Below are 19,588 nucleotides of genomic sequence, written 5' to 3'. Positions count from 1 at the left end.
TCAGGGGTAGAGCGCTGGGCTCATAACCCAGAGGTCCCTGGATCGAAACCAGGTTGTGCTAATAAATCTTTTGCAATTCATGGCAATTTGTTCCTTTGGAGCGAGATTCTCTGTTTCCTTTTGTTTTGGCTCGAAAAACAACGTCGGGTTGCGTCCCCTACTGCTGAAGACTTATGCGCTGCTTAGTCATGATATTATCGCACCTGTCCAGCAACATCAGAGCTACGTGTATTCAATACTTGCAATTTCACTAACCGGCTATTCATGAGTATTGTACATGCGAATGCTATTCCTGACGATTTGCGCAGTACGTTCGGGAAAATGGGGAAGGTATCTGAGTTCCTGTAACCTCTTAAGCTTTCTATCTTTACACAGTACATATACACTTTCTATCTTTACAATGCCTTCTCTCGTTGGCCAACAACACGATCGAAACTGTCAAACGCCATCGTCATCGAGTGTCTTCCGCCAGTCTTGCCTCTCAGCTGCTCGTCAAAGTTCAAGACCTCCTTGAACGGCACCTTGGCTACAATTTCCACCGTCCTGGCCAACGACTTTTTCCCCCTCAATGAAGCCACGATCTCGTACGGATCTGGCGGCGCGTAGATACTGCTGACGTCGATGTGCGAACTCGACTCGGCGGACTTATCATTGACCTCCAGTACGTGTCCACCGGCTCCTGAGCTGATGTCATGCTGCACCAAGCCCGCGGCCGCCTCGGGACAGCTGATGTGTAGAAGCATGACGGGCTCGAGGACGCCCACGGCACCCTTTGTGATGTGCGCCTCGCGGAGTGCTTCGCGCACGGCTCGAGATGCTGCGCCGGCGAAGTGTCCACCGGACGGGCTCTCGGCGGCTGCGGCGTCAACGGTGATGGTGATGTGGCAACCTTGGACGGGGGAGCCGCGGCGCGGGCCGCGGGCCACGGCTGCGACGGCGCCATTGATGAGTTGCTGTCGGGCTTCCTCGGGATCAAAGGCTATGTTGCCGTCTTCGGGGAGATCGATGATGATGTGAATCATGTTCCCGTCGCGTTCGACAGTCGGCTCAAGTGCGGCTTGGCGGTGGTGGTCTTCCAGAGGTTCCAGAGTTGCTGTACATGATACCTTGCCCGACTTACTCGCGACGACCCTGTCAAAGGTGACATGATGCGGTCCGATTGAGGACGTGATGCACTCTTTGTAATCGACCTCGATAGGACCGAAGTCGGCCTGAACCTTAGGGTTCTGCTTGAGGTTGTAGACGGCGATATCAAGGTGGAGTTTGCCCATACCCTGCAGGATGAATTGTTCTGTCTTCTCGTCACGGCTCCATCTCAAGCTGGGATCTTCTCGTGACGCATTTTCGAGCGCGATCTCTAGCTCCTTGGAAGCTGTGGGCCCGTGGGGGTCAATCGCGAGGAAAGCCACTGGCGGAGGAATTTCTGGGGGCCTGATCTGGATATGCTTGAGGGCATCCGGGATCTGCTTCTGAGCGATAGTAGCAAGCAGCGTGTCGCCCGTACGAGCCTTCTTTAGACCCTTGATGGCGCCAATCTGGCCAGTGGCGAGGTGTTGCACATCTTCCGTCTTCTCCGCGGATATCTGCAACAAGCCGAACGGACGCTCTGCCTGCTGATTATGCGTGTTCCAGGTGGACGAGTTCTTGTGAAGTTCGCCAAAGTAGACTCGCACGAAGCTCAAGATTCCCTCTTTGGGGTGATTATAGACCTTGAAGACGGAGGCGACTGCTGCTACACGCTGCTGACCTGGCTTCTTGCTCGAGTTCTGACCGAGTAGCGTAATGAGGTTGTGCTTTGCCGGGCCGGCACGGATCTCAAGATCAGGTCGTTCGTCAGGACTGGGAAGGTAGTCAACGATGGCGTCCATCAGGGGCTCGACACCGATGTGCCGGAAGCTGGCACCTGCTAGAACGGGAATAACGTTTCCGTCGCCACTGCGGATGGCGCTTCGAACGCTGTCTTTCAACATCTTGCCTGTGATTTTGTTTGGATCGTCTGCGAACAGGTCCATAATGGACTCATCACATTCAGCGAGGCCTTCAATGAGCCGCTCGCGAGCTGTCTCAATTTCATCGAGAAGATAGTTGCCCTTGAGCACCTCTTGCAGTTCCGCGAACTCGTACTTCGTCTTCTGCTTCTCTGCCTTCCACCGATATCCGACTCGGTCAATGACGTCGATGACACCGACAAACTGGTCTCCTTCCCACCATGGAATTTGGCATACAAGTGGCCACCCGTTCAGACGTGACCCAATCTCCAACACAGATTTTCGAAATGAAGCACCGTCTCGGTCGAGCTTATTGACGAAGACAATGCGAGGGATCTTGTGATCGTGTGCTGAAGCCCACACTCTCTCCGTATGAGCTTCTACGCCTTTCACTGAGTCGATGATACATACAGCACCGTCAAGAACAGGCAGACACCTGTCGACCTCAAATCTGAAGTCTTGATGACCCGGTGTGTCGATAAGATTAATCGTTTTGGGGGTTGTGCCTGGGGCGCATTCCTCGTGAAGGGGCCAGTTAAAAGTGATGGCTGCTGACTGAATTGTGATACCTCGTTCCCGCTCCAGGTCGAGGAAGTCAGTCACTGTGTTTCCTGCATCGACGTCTACAGTGTCGTGGTCAGCCAAGAGGGTCTTGGTACATACTTGCCGCGGCTACGGCTCTCATCCAACTCCGCGAGACAAAATGTTGATATGAAAACGATTGCAAGGTAAAATGGCTCCTGCATACCTCCAACTCGGCGAGTCACGCCGCTATAATACAGCATGCGCTCAGTCGTTGTGGTTTTGCCCTGAGAATAAATCAGCCATTCTATCACTCAAGCTCAAAAAGCGACTGAATACGCACAGCATCGACATGGGCAATGATCCCAATATTTCTGATATCCTTGATAGGAGACCGATGCTTCGATTGCACCGGAGGTGTGTGTATTGACCTTCGGAAGCTCACAATCCCAGCGAAACAAGACCGCCCTGGTAACCGGCCGACATGGCTTTGCCTAGGCACTGAAGCTCGAAAGACCAGCATGACTAGACCATCAAATATGGGTTTTCGTAGTACAAAATACGAATGTGAAAGGTGGCGACGAACTCCAATCACATTTTAGAGTGCCATGAGATAAGCGCGAACAGCGAAATGACGTCGCAAATGTCGTTAAGTTAGATCATGGATGAAGCTGTTCACAACATGATGGCATGAGAGCTCTCTAATTGACTGCACTTTCACTTTGATCAGCGGCAATCAACCAATCCGCGTAGCAGATGTCCATACACCCATCTAGTCCGAAGCAGGAAGGCGGTCAACAGAGCTTTGGCTCGTTCCTGCCAGAGCGGATGTCAGTGTCAAGTCAGTGACCTCCCTCAGAAAAGAGGCTGGGGGGTTGTGTGGCTGGTGCTCAACCGCTGCGACTTCATGGTACCTATGATATGCGCTTGCTACGTGTACCTGTGCCTGGTAGATATACTTGCTCCATCAAGTATCCACCAGCACACTCCTTCTATCTGCTAGGAGCTTCAGGAGCCAAAGAGTTACGGAACTTGACTCGTCAGCCTCTTGTCCGGACGTCACACCTTGCACCCACCTTGCTTCTTCTTCACACCCACACCCACATCACAACACATCCTTCTTCCAAACCCGCGATATCTAGCTGCCTGGCCAATTCATCCACGCCAGCTTCCCTTCTTCTTCTTCTTCTCTCATCCACCTCGCTTGCCCTCCGCCATCGAATCTCCGTCCATCCCCGACAGTAACGCAATCTACAACTCGCCAAAATGGAGCTTTCTGACGCCTTGTATGTGGTCCCTAGTCTTTGCGATGCGGTAGCTACCCAGTAGCTATCCTGCGCATGCGCAAAAAGCTAACCAGGCGTCACTCGCATCAGCCGCATCGTCAACTTGGCCACCGCGACCATCATGGTCCTGGGCGGCATTGCCCAATTCTTCAACTTCAACTTGTACGTCTTATCCGACCCCCCCGACGGACCTCCCGTGTCTACGACCTCTACTTGCGCGCGCGCACGGATTCCTCGTGCGACAGCCAAACCCCTTCATCGTGACGAAGGAGACATGTGGTGGCATAGCGATTTGATGACTCTATACTGACAACTCTGCCTGTGTAGCCAGGGTATCATTGTTGGCGCCTACGTGATCATCTTCGGTCTCTGTAAGCATTCACCCCCTCCTGAAGCTTGCATAGGATGCATTCTTGGTAGTGACATGGCTAATGCGATTCGATTAGGCACTGCTCTGCTCGGTATTTGATAATGAATCCTCAATCTCTGAAGCTCCTCTAACAAAGTACCAGAGTTCCAAATCCCTCCCCAAGTCTCCCGTTACGCTTCATTCCTCTTCTCTTTCGTTGGCCGCGGTGTCTGTAAGTTTCAAAGCCCCCCTCCGAATATTCTCGTAGTCGATGCACACTGGTTCTAATGCGGCTCCTTCCTCGCAGTCTACATTTTCATCGGCTCCATCCTTCTCTCCGACGGTGTCTTCAAGATCATTGCCGGCTCTATTGTCGGCCTTATTGGCGTCGCCTACGTCGTCCTCGAGTTTGTTCCCCAGATCGAGCCGCCAGCCAACATGCGCGAGGCCGACGGCGGCTGGGGTGCAGAGCAGGTGTAAGCTAGCAGCCCCTTTTCAACCACACAAAGAAACCAAATTTCATCTCGGATGCCTTTTGCACTCTACCAACATTGAAACCGTTGGAAGAGAGGTAAAGGCACGGATTCTTTTCCCCCATTTTACAATTCGCGAAACAAGACAATGAACCGGATTTGCTGAGGCTTTTTTTCTTTCGAAACTTAAGATACTGAAAAGAGACGGGGAACTCGACATCGCGTAAAACGATCACGACAACCAATTCCTCAGCTTCATCCATGACAATGGGGAACAAAAAGAACGAGAAGAGAAGCGACCAGATAGGAACGACAGCGTAGGAAATTTCGACGCGAAGCTCCCTTATGATGTTTGGCCCCACCGAGCAGGCTATATATTGTGTGTATTCACCACTGCAAGGCACGAAGGTTGTGTGTGTGTGTTGTGTAGGGAAAGAGCATATGCTTCATTGCATTTCGACTTGTACGACGGAAGACTGTGCCAGGTCTAGTGGCACTTTGTATGACTTTTTACTTAGATGGTGTAAAGGAGAAAGGGAGGCCTGGAAAAGTAGGGCATTGTTTGGGATTCGCAATGGCTAGTCGTAACAGACCTGATTTTTGCCCTCCAGAAGCCTTACTCATACTACCTCATATTTGCATGATGTCCGCGACGATTCCAGCCTCCGTGATGTAACTGCGGGTGCTACACCATTGCCTTGTCGGTGGTTCAAGGTTTCAGCGAAACGTTGGTTACTTGCAGTTTACGGTGACCGAAAGGTAGACTTCTGGTGAAAGGGGGGGACAATCCCATTGTGCTTTAGGTAGATAACTAAACCATGCGAGCAAAATACATTGCTTCAGCTTTTGATATTTCGACGCGCAGACTTCCGATTGGGAAAGAAGGGCTACTACATACACCCTACAGCATCCAAAGACGCCTTGTGCCATGCCAGTTTTTGCCCCTCTTCATACCGTCCATAGAACACGAAAATATCTTGCTTGGTTCTTCCCGAATGCCTCTCACCTCTCCGATTCCACTCGCCCGATAACCACTTTACAGATGGTCGGGTACTCTGTCAATAAACACCGTTCGAAATCCCATCCACCCTGAACGACAACGGAAAGAAAAAACTCCTGGTCCGCCCTTGGGGAAACCTCCCATCTCCCTCCCTTTCCGCGCGCAAATTCCATTTTGTAATTCCATTCGGTTTGTTGTAAACAGAAGAAAACGCCCTCTTCGTGAGTCGGAGAAAAACACCCTGTAAAGAAAGATGCCATTTTTTGTTGAGTGGCCGCCAAAATGCGTCCCAAAAACAACCATCCTCTCCCATTTTGTGTAAGGCCAGACCCCGTCCGTTTTGTTTTTCTCGTTCGCCCCTGGTGAAACCGTAAATGGAAGAAGGATAGCTTCAACCTGTTTGGTGATGGAATAGACGGCCCCAGCCGATCGCGTCGCACAAAAAGGAACTCCAAGCCATGATGTGTGTGTGTGTGTGTGCCCATATTGTCCCAAAAAAATCAGTTGTCCGATGATCCCGTGGTTCGTTTGTATCGTGATGGAACTTTCATTAGTTTCCCATGTCCGCTAGCTCCTTCTCCTTCGCGGCCAACATCTCCCTCATCCGTTCAGCTTCCCGGATCAATGCTGCCCTCTTCTCTGCCTTGACTCTTTCGTTTTCTGGCCTGAATCCCGGATTGCTCGTCTGACTGCTCGGTCCAGGTGATGGAAGAGGCGTCATGTGAGCATTCGAGTAGGAACCTGGACTCGGTGCGGAGGCGGCCGGCGACATGGCAGATCGGGCGTAATGTTCCGCGGCGTCATCGCTACCCGAGTGGTAGGCCGGGCTGTCATCTGCCGTTGTCGGGTTGAGGATTGACTTGATGGACGATAATCGCTTGGACGTGTCTGGTCCGCCATCGCTAGACGGATTTCCTTCTGCAGAAAGTGATCGTTTCCTCGATGGAGACAAGAAAGAGCCAGGTGACAGAGAGGGTTGGCGTTCCCCCATGGCGGCGAGCGATGTGATCGGAGCAAGGCGGTTATCGTCATTCAGCGATCCCGGATAGGGGTTCGAAGTTCGGGAACCCGAAGATTGATACGCAGCCAAGTCATGCGAAGGCAGCGGCGAGCCTTGTCGATTCGAACGCATAAGTGGATCTGGAAGCATGGTGGCAGGATTCTCTTCCCGACGTCGAAAGCCCAAATTGATGGATCCGTCCTCGTTCATCGTGCCCCTTTCCGGACTTCCCTCTGGTGCTACGCTTTGCGTCTCTGAACCCTCAAGCATCTCTTCCGTCCACTCGCCGCCAAACGAAGATGGTATCACTCGTTTCCGTCTCTTGATGATCGACTTCTTCATAGTCACAGGCCGGTGAACTCCGTGAAGTTTGTAGTAAAGACCTGTTTATGTCAGCATGTTAAAGATTTCCCCAGAAAAAAGACGGCACGTACCGCAAGCATTGCAGATCGTGTGGCCACTTTCGTCTCGTCTCCATAGCGGGGTGATGGTAGTGCCGCAATTTTGGCAGGCGATCACAACGGTATGGTTTGGGTTTTGTGCTTGCTGTATTTGCAGAGCGGCGATATCGACAGGAGCAACGGGGTCGTCGACGGCCATGGGTTCGCCCTGAGATTGGCTAGACGAACCGCCGCCGCCACCACCACCACCGCAACCACCTTGCCCCTGAACGTTCAGATGGGCGGATTTCGATACTCGGTTGTTGTACGCAGGACAACCACTGCAGCCTTCCGCACCACCGGTACCGTTGCACTTTCCACCCCCTGGACAGGTGCCTGATGGCGCCTGTTCCTCCGTCACATACGTGGGAGCGGGAGCACTGAGATATTTTGGGCCTGGACCTGGTGCTGGCGCAATCTTTGGGGGAGCCGTCCTGGGTGCCGCTGCAACAAGATGCGGGGGTTTCTTGAGGTTAGTTGGGCGTGATGCGTTTCTCGCCTTCTGATACAGGCCGCAAGCATTGCATATCGTCGTTCCTTGGGGAGATCTCCTCCATAACGGTGTTCGTGTTGTACCACAATTACTGTAGCTGGTCAGCAAGCGGTCCACAGGGGGTTGGGAAGAAGCCCGTCGCCCTCTTACCTGCAGACTTGACCCGTCTGACCTGAAGAAGACGTTGTCGCCGTTGACGGTGCCGGGCTAGGTCTTGGTTCTGATCTCACGTCCTTCGGGGAGCCATCACTGGATACTGAGACCGGACTCCTGGCCTGTGACCTCGACATGGCGTCGCTCGACGGACTACGTCGGGAATTTGGCCGCAAGGTCGCCGGTCCCTCAAGGCTCTCGCCTCGGCCTACTGGACTGTGGCCTCTCGCCTGCTCCATGGCAGCGTACTGCCCTCCTTCGCGGGCCTTGGGGGACATGCGTCGTGATGGGAGAGCGGTTCGGATGGTCGAGGGGGGCTGTTTCGCCGTCCCCTGTGCCGCCGACGACATGCCATCGGCCATAGCCATTCGTGGAGAGCGTGGTTTCGGTCGAGGTGGGATGTACTAGCCGTAGGTGGTGTTGAAAGCAGCAGAAAACGTGTGTACCGTACTAGTCGAGGCGAAGTGTAAGAGGACCTTGACGAGTAGGAAAGGGGGTATCGAGATTTGATGACTTCGCTAGGCAGAGATAATGCTTGGCCCGGAGAAAGGAAACGGCTTCGGAGGAGGGAGATAACTAGCGGCGAGACGGTCGTAGGATGGCGTATAAAGAAGTAGGTAGGAGAGAAGTAGGGCCCGAGTCAAACTTAGACAACCCCACCACGGTGCAAAAGGTGGTTCGACGGTCGGCAGTCCGGAGGAGGAGAGGGTCAGGGAATGGAATTGGCCCGTCCTCGAGTAGACGACAACGTCAGGAAGTGGCTGTGGAAGACCGGATGACGGAGCAAGAAGGCGGAATCGGAGGCCGGGGGAAGGAAACAAGCACCAGAGGGTCGCCACCGTTGATCAAGGGCAACAGAAAGGTCTCTAGGTGCTGATGCCTCTTTACGGGGTACACAGTGTGGTGTGAGAGGCTGAGGGGCCTACTGTACGCCAGGGGTCGGTTTCTTCTACAGCCCCGGATTCGGTTTCTTCTGCTCTACCAGGAAGAGGGGGGTGTGAGAGTGTTGCAGAAGAGTTGAGAGAGAGCGCACGGGAGCCTAAGAGGGTAATGATGGTGATTTCGAGTGCATGCTGAGGAGAAAACAACCGGCGTTGCTGGCGTTGGCAGACATGTAAGAGCCCCTCGTCGACGTGAAGGGTAGCGAGTTCCTCTAGAGGGTTCACCGGGCGGTGAGAGAGCCTGAGAGGTATCGGCAGGTGTTTGGTGGGCTCTTGGGGGGGAACAGTTAGGTGGGAAAGGGGGGTGGGAGGTTGCTTGTGAAGTCTTGAAGCAGGCCAGAATTCTGGAACGGTGGAAGCCAGGCTGGAAACGTAGTGAACGTATGTTGATCTTGGACAGGGGCGGGTGTTGGTCTAGTGTGAGAGTAGTCGAAGCCACTTGTATGTGAGGTGTGTGCCAGTACTTGCGTAGGGCGGCGATGATGTGAGGGACGAGGAGGAACCGCGGCGCTGGAAGTGCGTGAGGTGGTGGCAGAAAATCACGAGAACAGACTGGACAGCCCACGCTACGGCTCCTGCCTGCGACTGAACTGCTGCGTCCGCGTCTGGGCTCTCTCCTCTCTCGCTTCCCAATGACGAGTGACGGACGACAAATGGGGGAAAATCGGAGCCTAGGTGCTGGGTCACCGTGGGTGATCTGAGCTGAGAGGTCACGGATTACAACAGGTGGTCGTTGATTGGCCATGATGAGGAATGTCGCTAAGGCACAACGACAAGGGTGACAGGGGGCTTCAATGTCTTCTAATCCACCCGCCGGTCCAAAAATCCACCTAGCTGCGTCCAACATCGCGGCATTGATGGCACTTGGGTCCAAGAGACTTTTTTTTTTTTTCATTTATTTTTTTCACTTCTTTCCTTCCGTGATCCAAGGATAGGACCCAATCTGTGCACTTATCAACTTTTTACGGTTTCCGCGTATGTCAGGAAAATAGTGCTTCGGCTGTTTCGTCATCTTGCCGGGCTCCAGGAGGTTGAGTGCCTCTTTATCCATGAATCTTGTTCCGACATCTGGCCATATCTCACTCTCTCTTTCAAATCCTTTGACGAAAGCAGATCGTGGCCAAGACACCACAACCAAGATCCCCCCAAACCAGTCACCAAACATTTGGATCACGATAGCGACAGGCAGGGGCCGTATGAGACGATAAGTACCCAGACTCCAGGTCTAGTCCCGAACAATACGGCGTAATTAGCCTTTCCCGGGCTGGCGTCGCCCAGACTTCCCTACTCGTGCTGGCTACTAGATGCTAGCAACTGGGTACTAGGGGGGAAGACGCCGGTTCGCTGCGACTCCATCTAGTAGACGGTGGACACCTCCTCTGATTTGCTTGACTCTGGAATGGATCAATCGGCACGTCTGGCGAACATACGCCGTCTCCATGTCAATGCTGCGCCAAACCCTTGGAGGGGGGGCCCTTCGCTGTCCACCCCGCGACCAGAACGGAATTGACGAAGAATTTGTTGCGGTAACCTTAAAGCCGAGTGTGACGGCCCTGCCTAGCGCAGCATTGGCTTCGACTGACACGCGCGTGTTTGTGAACGTAGCACCAGTCCCATCAGGTCATCTTCCTGTCGTATTTCAGGACATGCTTCACCGACTGATACTGCAGTGTGCTGACATCGCTCTACCATGTATGAGGCGTCAGCTTTGCTCGTGTAAGAAGAAAGGATATCTATCATCCTCCCTCCCTTACCTATTCCTATTCGAATAGGCGGTATGGCAGCTGAAAAGGCACCATTGTGCGGCGTACAAATAGATGTGCCTAGAGACCTCGTGAGGGTGTGTCGACCCAGGTCCCAGCATCCTACAGCTGCATCATCTCTCACATCACCGGCACTCTTCCGCCGGCCGAAGCGAGATGCAGCACCTCTAATGGGGGGCCAACCTAACCCAAGGCGACGACCCCAGCAGCCCAGGGCCCCAGGGGCCATCTCCTGCCCGCCAGCTCGGTCTCCGGTTCCAATTGCCAGAAGACACTTCGCCCATGTGTTCTTGTGTCCGCGGGTGCGCAGTAAGGCATGTGTCCCCCAGTGCTCTGGAATCGAAACAGGGCTGTCCGAGTAGGTAGTGTAAGCCATCCGCCCCCCAAAGATGCAATGCAACACACCCGACGACGTCGGCTCTCCGACACTGAGCGGACGTATGAATACAGGTGAGATGCTGTAAGCCCTGGCAAGTCTTGTCGAAGCAAGGTCTCCCGGGGATGCGACTTACACCTTTCCGCCACGGCTAGCGCAGGCAAAAGTTGAGACACCGAAGCAGGCAGAGGAAGATGCGAGATTCCAGTTGCCCCGATTGTGACAAAGGGCAAATCGAAGATCCCGAGGATTTCGTTCAACTTGGGCTCTTGACCTGTCATTCCACCACACGGTATAATAGTCACACGTGCCCCTTCCTTCTCTCGTAAAGTCGGCTGTAGGACTTTTTCCTCCATTAGCGCCTCGGTACCGAAAGAAGTAGACGGAAAGAAAAAAGATGACAAAAAAAGAAGACGTACCTGGCTCCAGAAAGTCCCAGAAGGCAAGAACCATGGTCCATCAAACTTGCAGCGGGTGGACCAAGAACCGGAGTCCGGGTCCGAGTAACTGGCGAGCCTTCTTCCTTCCCGTCCAGTGATAATCGACATGAATAAGCTGACAGGGTCCTTTAAAGGCGGTGACGAATGAGGCAATCGGGGGTCATGCCAGTTCCCCCAATTTCCACCCCCCGAAAAACGCCTTTTTGTTTTTTCTTCCTTTCCTTCCTGCGAGAGAAGATACGTAATCCCGAGGTCTGGCAGGGACCTCCCCTCGGTGATAGGAGCAAGGGCCATTGATCAGACCGGATGATCAATGATAACAATGCAACCCGCAACGGCAGTGTGATTTGATGTTGTGTGTGCCATGTGGTGGCTTGAGCTTCCACTTCCTTCCAAGGTCCGAGATCCCATGGATGCGTTTCCCCAATCGACGACCCCTCCGCCCTCGGTGACCGAACCTCCTCAACGTCTCACGGCTCCGAGATGCAATTTAACGCCGAGCTTGCTGCGGTTTTATTTTCTGTCGTTTGTCAAATTGTCTACTTGCGGAGGTTTCGTGTAACTGGTGAGACGTTCGAAGCGGGCATCAGCAACTAAGGTGAAGTCAAAATGCCGGATCCGAGGTGAGATACGCGGTCTTGTTCGGTGATAAAAAAAAAAACAAGGCTTGTTGAAAATCTCGTGGGTTGGGGCACTTTTTTTCTCCTCCACAGTGCCCAGAAAAGATGGCGAGTAGCTTGCCGAGGCTCGCATCCATCTCCCGACAATTATTAGCCAATCGCCTAATTCTAAAATGTCATCTCGGGCCTTTCATTCATCATATCATGCCTGCTATCTCCTTGGCCAAGCCCGCGGAATATCTACTTGAAAATAGAAACAATGGTAAAGCGCGCGTCAGGTGACTCATTGTGCTTCGGGAGGGTCTCAAGTACTAAGGTAGCGTGATAGCTTGGCAAAGTTTGTGTCATTATCAACTAGGTAAATGGGTATCTGCATCTAGTCCGCCCGTAATCGTGAAAGGGGTATACGCATTCAAAGAAGTCCCCGTCGTACGAGTCACAAAGAAAAAGCCCGAGGCCGGCTGGCAACCGCATGCTAGCCTCATTCCTTCGTTCCATCGTATCAAGCGTCGGGGTCGCTGTCCCCGTCGTTGAGTGAAGTGTTGAAGTCAACCTTCATTTCCATCATTGCGTCTCTCGCAAGGCATACCACAATGGCGATGGTAATGGCATTCCAAACTGCCTGGTAGTTTTTGCTGAGACCAACCTCGACCTGGTAACTGACATAGGCCTCGTCTCCTTCTTTGGCGGAGTCAATGGTAAGTACCATGACGGATGTGTTAACGATGAAAAGTCCATATATCACGGGCGGCCGGCGGGTGTACTGTTCTTCCTGCCCATGCGGAGACTGACTTGCCGGACTGGAGAGGTTCCAGCCCGGTATCTTGTCCTTCTGGTTATCGTCGTGTTTGGTTCCGTTGCTAGGAGATGTCGAGCGGCGCAATGTGCGAGGTTTCTTTGGCGACGGCGTCTGATACTTGTCGGGCACAAGAACAACCCTATTGTCCTCGATTTCGGCATTTTCATCCTCGTCTTCGCGGGAGTCAGGATTCGCTAGACCATTCCTCCAATGAGCGCGATGGGTAGCAGCAGCCGCCTTGAGACGTAACTGCATGTGCTCCTCAATAGCTTGAGGCGACGCTTTCGTGTCCACCATGTCAATGACGAGATTCGGCAGATACTCGAGACTGTTGTATCCCCCGTCTTGTTCGGCCCATTTCGCATATTCGTGGAGTTCCTTCTCAATGTGGGCGCGTGCTCTGTGTCTTTGGCGTGTCTGGCACAAGGCTCGCACATGCGCCGTCAGCTCAATGAGCCGAGCGAGTGCTCTGGTAGCTTCAGACTGTTAGCCGTCAACCTTTTCTAAGTTCTCTCGATTTTGGATTCTCACCCTTGAAGTCATTTCCACTTCTCGAGTTGATGACGGGCGGGTGGGCATCAGAGCTTGCGAAGAGAACATCCGGGATGGGGATCCCTCGGAAGTCCATATCCCAATGCGATGGTAGTAGAGGACTGTACTGCCTCATGTACAGAATTTGGAAGAGTCTGTTCTCTTCGTCTGTCCAGTCGTCGCTGCCTGGGAATAGTTTCCTTTCCTCGTCCATCTCGTCCAGCTGCCGCCTCTCCTCGTCCTTTTCCTTTTCGCTCAAGACATCTTCTTTTCTCTTAGAAACTTTGCGCGGTGTCTTTTTGACACGACCGGACAAGATTTTGTCTGATCCCGGTGTGCCGTCTCTGCCAGCACTCGTGCTCGTCGGTGGAGTTTCGGTGAGCGGTGTGGCGCTAAGACGACTGCGAGCGAGTGGTCTACTGAATTGCGGCGTGCGCGCCGGTGAGGCACTCCCCACAGATTCCGATGATTGTCGGTTCATGTCAAAATGAATGTAATGATATTGGTTGCGCGCGATTCTTAGTAGTGCGATTCAAATGACACTTTGCCAATTTGCGGTGGGAGTCGAAGTTGGATAAAGTTCAAAAAATGGTGGCGCTGCGAGAGTTGCGCGCTTTTTGTCATCTCACGAAGGTGCTGTGTGAGAATGGCAGCTACAAATATACATCTCTTTGTCAAGTCAACTCTCATTGCGTCCTCATCTGGAGACTTCTATTTTGACTACCTACTTGCAGTGACTCGGCGAATACGCAGGAAGTAAGGAGATAGCCGCCCCTCAAGTCGCATTGATCGTGAGTTTCGAGGAAAGCAGCAAGGTCCTAACTATTGTATTGTTTACGACGGATGCGGCGTCCAAACAAAAAAGCCGTTGATGTCCTCTGTTTAAAGTCGATGGCGACGCGGTGAGACAATGGCAATTGAGACAAAAGCCGCGCTTGCTGCAGGCGCTCTCAAGGTAAGGTAAGGCACGGCAGGCAGCACTTGCCTGACAAGGTGTAAGTAAGTGTAAAGGCCCGTGCTCCTTCTTTACTCTTGTGTCGTCCAATATTTTTTGGGTGCAGACCACGTGACTGATCTCCCGGCAGATAACCGGCCTAGCGAAAACTTGTGGGTCTGCTGGCAGAAATGACATCTTACCCAGACGAGATCGATCACTAAAGGTGGGAAGGAACCCCTGCACTAGTGACTTCCCTGCTTTATTAGCGTGCCTGCTTACAGTGGAGAGGCTCTGGTTTGCATGACGGGGCAATTTTTCAGGTCGCGACGACGCGCCTCAGAGCACTCAAGTGCCTTCACCTAGGCTCATTCACGTCCTGCAACTACAACCCGAATAGGCCAACATCGCATTATTCCATCATACGAAAATCATCTTACCAACGCTGTGCGCTTCCTCCAGAACACGCGCCTGCTACAAAAACATTTCTACAAGCAGTCTAGCTATGCGCTAGCTTTTGCGCCAAACCAGCAGTTATTCATCATGAATTGGAGCAAGCAAACCGTCGTTCAACTCAAGGCGGAGTTGAAACGCCGAGGACTCGCCACCGCCGGTCTCAAACAGGAGCTCGTCGAGCGACTGACCACTAGCGACGAGGCAGTAGAGGAAGAGGTGCAGGAAGAGGCACAAGAAGAAGAGGAGGAGGCTTCCACAGAGCCTGAGCCCCAACCCGCCGAATCTGCGGAGGCGCCTACCGAACCTACCCCCATCGATACCACCACCGAAGATGCTGCCGATACTGAGACTACAACTGCGCAAGCAGCTGTGGCAAGCCCTGAACCCAAGCCCGAGCAATCGGCAGCCGAACCCTCAACCCAAAATACGGAGACGACCATTCCGGAATCAATCGCCGCCGCGAACCCTACGCCTCCTGCCCCCGCTGAGATAGCACAAGATGCACAGAAACGAAAGCGCCGATCCCAGAGCCCTGCCGAATCGTCAGAGTCGATTACTCACAAGCGCATCAAGGCAGATCAAGACCGTATCGAGGCAGACAAAGCAGACGAGGCACCAAGCTCAGAGTCAACTAGCGTTGCGGGTATCATACACCAAGTCAAGGAAGGTGTGAAGGATGTCTTGAAGGAGAGCCTGGAGGGAGGTAGCGGTCTTCTTGAGGATGTTGCGAAGGAGGCAAAGGACACTTCGAAAGACGTTGAAGAGCTCGCGGAGAGCCACACTTTCGAACAGGACCTGCCGACGACAGAAGCAAACGCCGAAGAAGACATGGAGATGCAGGATGAGCTTAACGGAAAGGTGGACGCAGTCTCTGCCGCCGATCCTGACCATCGACAGGCTTCAGTTCACGGTCAAGAGCACCCCACGGACGGTCCGGTCACTGACCAGGAGCGACACGAGATTGCACCAGCAGACAACAATGACGCCATGGAGTACGAAAGAACGGTGCAGCCAGCTATCCACCCTGCTACCAGGGCTCTCTACATCAAGAACTTGATGAGACCACTGAAGGAGTCCACAGTTCATGACCGTCTTGTTGAGCTATCAACTCCTTCTGGCGCAGAACCCAACTTAGACGATGTCGAGGACGTATACCTGGATTCCATCAAATCTCATGCATTTGCAGTGTTCAGAACTACGACTTTGGCTTCGCGTGTCCGTAACGCGTTGCATGACGTCACCTGGCCTGACGAAAGCAACCGCAAGCCACTGTCGGTGGACTTTGTGCCACCAGAAAAAGTGAGGGATTGGATTCATGAGGAGGAGGCTGAAGGAAAATCCAACAGAAGCGCTCGATTCGCAGTGCGTTACGACATCGAAGACGATGGATATGTCACCGCTCGCCTGGTCTCTGGTAATGGCGTAACACCGGCCGAGCCAACTAGGGGTGCACCTGCAGGCCCAGCTGTTAAGGACGTCAACGCCATTCCTCTCGGTCCTCGTGGCGGTCGAGGATTTGAAGGAGCTCCCCTAGGCCCCAGAGGAGACTCCCAGCGTGGTCCTGGTCCTAGACCTCCACGACTGATAGAAAACTTTCCTGGAGGCCCTGTACAAACCACGCGAGCCCACCCTCCGGTATCCTTCCAGGCCGTCTCAGATGATCTTGTCAGCAGACGACTGCGAAACATGCGTTCTTACTACACCAAAGATGTTGATAGAGACATGGGCCCGGAGACGGAGATCAACCGCTACATCTTCGAAGAAGGCGACAAGTTTGTTGACCGTGGCCATGAGAACTTTGTCGGCATCCGACCCCCACACAGAGAGGCTGAGCGTCGTCGACAAATGGCCGGCGGAGGGCCGCCGCCGAGGGGACCACCTCCAGGCCGTGGTGGTAGACGCAATGGTGGCAACGGCCGTCGCGGCCCCCGCATGGTCAGCGACAGGTATCTGCCGGGAATCAATGAGAGCGGCCCTTATCGCCAGGGCGACCGTGGAAACTTTGGTGGTTCTCGTCCTGACGGCGGCCGCCGTTTCCGTTCCGACGACCGTGGCAGCCGGTACTAGGAGCCCAAATCATCTCCTCAGAGTGATCGGTTGGCTGCTTCGGCTTCCATCATGCCTATGGCTGCGTTCCAAACGCCTTCCGCGACCACGTCCAGGCCTCCAGTGGGTTTGCCTAGCAATCTCGAGTCCAATCGACGGCAACTTCACAAGTCTGAATGTCCCAACCATTTGGAAACAGACTACTGCAATTGTCCGTGGCGTGTCGATAATCCCAGCGATCCCCATAATCAGATTACGGACCATTTTCCGCATTGCCGCAACGCCGCTGGCCATGCTTTATGCTTTTGTCCCCTGCGCACTCGCCCTGTGACGCCCCCGCTGGTCATTCCAGGCGGACCTGGGTATTCTTCGCCTTCTGGGTCATCGACGGTGATGACACCACCCCCAGCATGGAAACCCGCGTAGCAGAGGCGACTAGGGGTGTTGGTGGTGGAGGATGATCCTGAGCTCAACGACATTCGTGAAGAGGTTTGGAGACAGCAGGCTGCGGAGGCGCTGGGACGATTACTTCGAGCATCCCCAACTTTACGATGATCTCGGAAATGGTACTCCTCCTATCCTGCTCTTCTCAGAGCCAACCGGAATATCATGGCAAGTATTCAATACAAAAACTTGGAAGGAAAACGGGTCATTGTGGAGGGAATGCGTCGAGGGACCCCGTCGAGGGAATGCGTCACTTACGGAGCATTAGCTGTATGCTCAACAACATCCCAGACTGCCGGTTGGGCGGGCGCGGAAAGGATCAAACACACAAAAATAGATCAGGTCTAGACTGTATTATTCTCTTCTTCTTCTTTTCCCCCAACCGACAATTCGAAACCATAGAGAGACGTGGGGACAGGCACATAACTCCACGTTGCGATACCACTAGCTAATTGAAGATGCTTCTTGAACATCGTCGAGGTCCATCCTGTTTTGATGCTCGTGATCAATCCATGGCGATCTTTGCACTCGACGAAGGGGATTTATACGTTCTTCAGACACCCGTCTCGTCGGCAGTCAGAATGGAGGCCCTCCATGGAAGCAACTCTTCGGTAGAGTCGAGCCCCGATACTTCCAGCTTCGATTCTGGAAAAGAGCGTAGTTGACAACAAATCAAGCAAAGAAGGAGAGTCCTTGGTTGATGATGCTTCAAAAGCTGCGTCTCTGTTGGAATGTACTCCGTGTCCCCATACCAAAGAGAAGCCACCTACAAAAAGAAGGGTCCTGACTGACTGCGAGAACTCAATATGAAGTGGCCCCGTGACCAAGCCTCGGTGACAAGTTGTCTCTTCCACCCTCTCGTCTAGTCAATCCCCCCTGACAATATCCCACCTGCCTCGAGTAGCTCATTAGTTTGCTCTCGTCCTTGGCTTTGCTGGTCTCCTTGACCATTCCGGTATGGATGTCCAACAACCCCATTCACCCTGAAGATTTGGTCCATAGCCCATCTCAAGAGCTCCTTGTATGTCGCGGGCCTGGAGCCATCATCTCCAGGCTCATGGTGAGAGTGGTACGCCTTGTAGGCCGGCCTATCGTATCATGAGCCATTCTTTCCACATTTCTTTCGTCACTATTGGCGGTGTTCTTACCAGGCGACTTCGTCAAAGTATTCCTCAGTGAGGCCCTCTGCGACAAAGCGAGGCATAGGCATACCTTGGTACTAACTGTACTGCTCCTGCCGATCTGATGCCCAAGTTCTTGCAGTTCGCTCTGAAACGTTGGGACACAAGTTGAGGTCAATTATATTTCGTAAAGCTTCCTAGGCCTTCTGCTGCGTATCGCTGCGGAAAATTCCAAATCCCGACTGTTGAGGCGGCAAGGCTGTAGGGCAAACAGCGTTCATGAGAGGGCCTTCGATCAGGATCAGCTGTGATGGCAAGGATGTCGAGATCTCTTGGTTGTCCGGGTAGTCTGTGAGTGTTTTGTAGCAAAATTGAGCTAGCCAGAAGCTCTGACGACCTGATTTGGCCGCAGTGGAGAGAGTGGCCTCCCTTAGACGAACAAGGTCAGTGACATCCCCTGCTCTCAGGTGCGGGATGCGAGTACGGCGACCCTTTGCAGTGGCATATGTCTCCCTTGTTCGACCTGACAGGGAACTATAGTTGCCTGCTCTCAACTTATTGACGTCTTTGATCATCTCTTTCCAGTCAACTGAAAATAAGCAGTTTGTGTGGACAACACGCTTCCCACTTCGCAGAGTTATTTGCGGACAATCTGCAGGAGGGAGGATATAGGCGTCTTGCGAAATTGTGAAGACTCTGCTGTTCTGTCCAAGCTTTTTGAACACGTAGCTAAGATGTAAGGCTAGTGTTGACTTGCCGCTCGAAGGGCCACCGCCGATACCGACGATGTAGGTTGGGATGTGGGAAGCCTGTCCTTCGATTGCAGTATATTCGCTCGATGCAAGATGTACACGCGAAGACGGTGGTGGAGAGGCAGATTCGAAGCTCGGCGGAGGAAAGTAAAACACTGGTAAAGAAGACGACTCCGATGGCGAGATGTTTCGATAGGCGCCCACCCACTTGGTGAATACTCCCCAATTGAGCCCAGTGACATTGCAGCTCTGCGCCGAATTCTCAAAGTACAAAGGCGCCTGGACGAAGGGTTTAGGAGGAAAGACGCCTTCGCTACCAAAAGGCGTTTGAATTGGTCTTTGCCCTTCATGCAAGGCGTCAGCTGCGCACAAGTCCGCCTGCTGACCATAGACTGGGTATATCCAGACTTTTAGCAGGGCGTCGACTTCCTTCGACTCTTCTGGTGTGAACAACAGACCCAGCTGCGAGGCGTCGGCAGCGTGAAGATCCTCCCATTTATCGTAAATGAGGTCCGCCCAGTCATCGTAGGTGAGATCATCCATGCCGGTCGATGTTGAAGAGCTGTCCTTTGGTTGAATCTCGACTTCTGAAGTTGTCATTACGGATACGGAAAAGGGTATAAGGCGTCGAGAAAGACTGAAAAGGCGGCGAGATAGCTGT

The 19,588-nt window shown here is 53.2% G+C and overlaps 8 protein-coding genes across 8 annotated transcripts; 2 read left to right on the top strand and 6 right to left on the bottom strand.

Annotated features, from left to right (window-relative positions):
• Positions 1-395: 395 nt before the first annotated feature.
• Positions 396-3,033, bottom strand: CABS01_04564 (translation elongation factor G; the record flags this gene model as incomplete). The annotated part of the gene is made up of 3 exons (XM_060537935.1): positions 396-2,611; positions 2,737-2,797; positions 2,854-3,033. The coding sequence occupies 3 exons, from the start codon at positions 3,031-3,033 to the stop codon at positions 396-398; spliced, it is 2,457 nt and encodes an 818-aa protein (XP_060389597.1).
• Positions 3,034-3,776: 743 nt separating this feature from the next.
• Positions 3,777-4,625, top strand: CABS01_04563 (COPI associated protein; the record flags this gene model as incomplete). The annotated part of the gene is made up of 6 exons (XM_060537934.1): positions 3,777-3,796; positions 3,887-3,958; positions 4,124-4,167; positions 4,243-4,257; positions 4,309-4,377; positions 4,453-4,625. 6 exons carry the CDS (start codon positions 3,777-3,779, stop codon positions 4,623-4,625), a joined length of 393 nt encoding a protein of 130 aa, XP_060389596.1.
• A 1,543-nt stretch (positions 4,626-6,168) lies between these two features.
• Positions 6,169-8,072, bottom strand: CABS01_04562 (GATA zinc finger; the record flags this gene model as incomplete). The annotated part of the gene is made up of 3 exons (XM_060537933.1): positions 6,169-7,001; positions 7,053-7,642; positions 7,702-8,072. 3 exons carry the CDS (start codon positions 8,070-8,072, stop codon positions 6,169-6,171), a joined length of 1,794 nt encoding a protein of 597 aa, XP_060389595.1.
• A 2,130-nt stretch (positions 8,073-10,202) lies between these two features.
• Positions 10,203-11,237, bottom strand: CABS01_04561 (uncharacterized protein; the record flags this gene model as incomplete). Its single annotated transcript, XM_060537932.1, has 3 exons — positions 10,203-10,333; positions 10,400-10,758; positions 10,921-11,237. 3 exons carry the CDS (start codon positions 11,235-11,237, stop codon positions 10,203-10,205), a joined length of 807 nt encoding a protein of 268 aa, XP_060389594.1.
• A 1,109-nt stretch (positions 11,238-12,346) lies between these two features.
• Positions 12,347-13,655, bottom strand: CABS01_04560 (uncharacterized protein; the record flags this gene model as incomplete). Its single annotated transcript, XM_060537931.1, has 2 exons — positions 12,347-13,119; positions 13,175-13,655. 2 exons carry the CDS (start codon positions 13,653-13,655, stop codon positions 12,347-12,349), a joined length of 1,254 nt encoding a protein of 417 aa, XP_060389593.1.
• Positions 13,656-14,651: 996 nt separating this feature from the next.
• Positions 14,652-16,631, top strand: CABS01_04559 (SAP domain-containing protein; the record flags this gene model as incomplete). Its single annotated transcript, XM_060537930.1, has 1 exon — positions 14,652-16,631. The coding sequence occupies one exon, from the start codon at positions 14,652-14,654 to the stop codon at positions 16,629-16,631; it is 1,980 nt and encodes a 659-aa protein (XP_060389592.1).
• A 1,285-nt stretch (positions 16,632-17,916) lies between these two features.
• Positions 17,917-18,264, bottom strand: CABS01_04558 (uncharacterized protein; the record flags this gene model as incomplete). Its single annotated transcript, XM_060537929.1, has 2 exons — positions 17,917-18,142; positions 18,203-18,264. 2 exons carry the CDS (start codon positions 18,262-18,264, stop codon positions 17,917-17,919), a joined length of 288 nt encoding a protein of 95 aa, XP_060389591.1.
• Positions 18,265-18,372: 108 nt separating this feature from the next.
• CABS01_04557 (uncharacterized protein) lies at positions 18,373-19,527 on the bottom strand (the record flags this gene model as incomplete). Its single annotated transcript, XM_060537928.1, has 1 exon — positions 18,373-19,527. The coding sequence occupies one exon, from the start codon at positions 19,525-19,527 to the stop codon at positions 18,373-18,375; it is 1,155 nt and encodes a 384-aa protein (XP_060389590.1).
• Between the last annotated feature and the right edge of the window lie 61 nt (positions 19,528-19,588).

This window comes from Colletotrichum abscissum (assembly GCF_030869225.1).
Source record: "Colletotrichum abscissum strain IMI 504890 chromosome Unknown Scaffold_9.1, whole genome shotgun sequence".
Classification (NCBI taxonomy): domain Eukaryota; kingdom Fungi; phylum Ascomycota; class Sordariomycetes; order Glomerellales; family Glomerellaceae; genus Colletotrichum; species Colletotrichum abscissum.
This window is presented reverse-complemented; position numbering and strand designations above follow the sequence as displayed.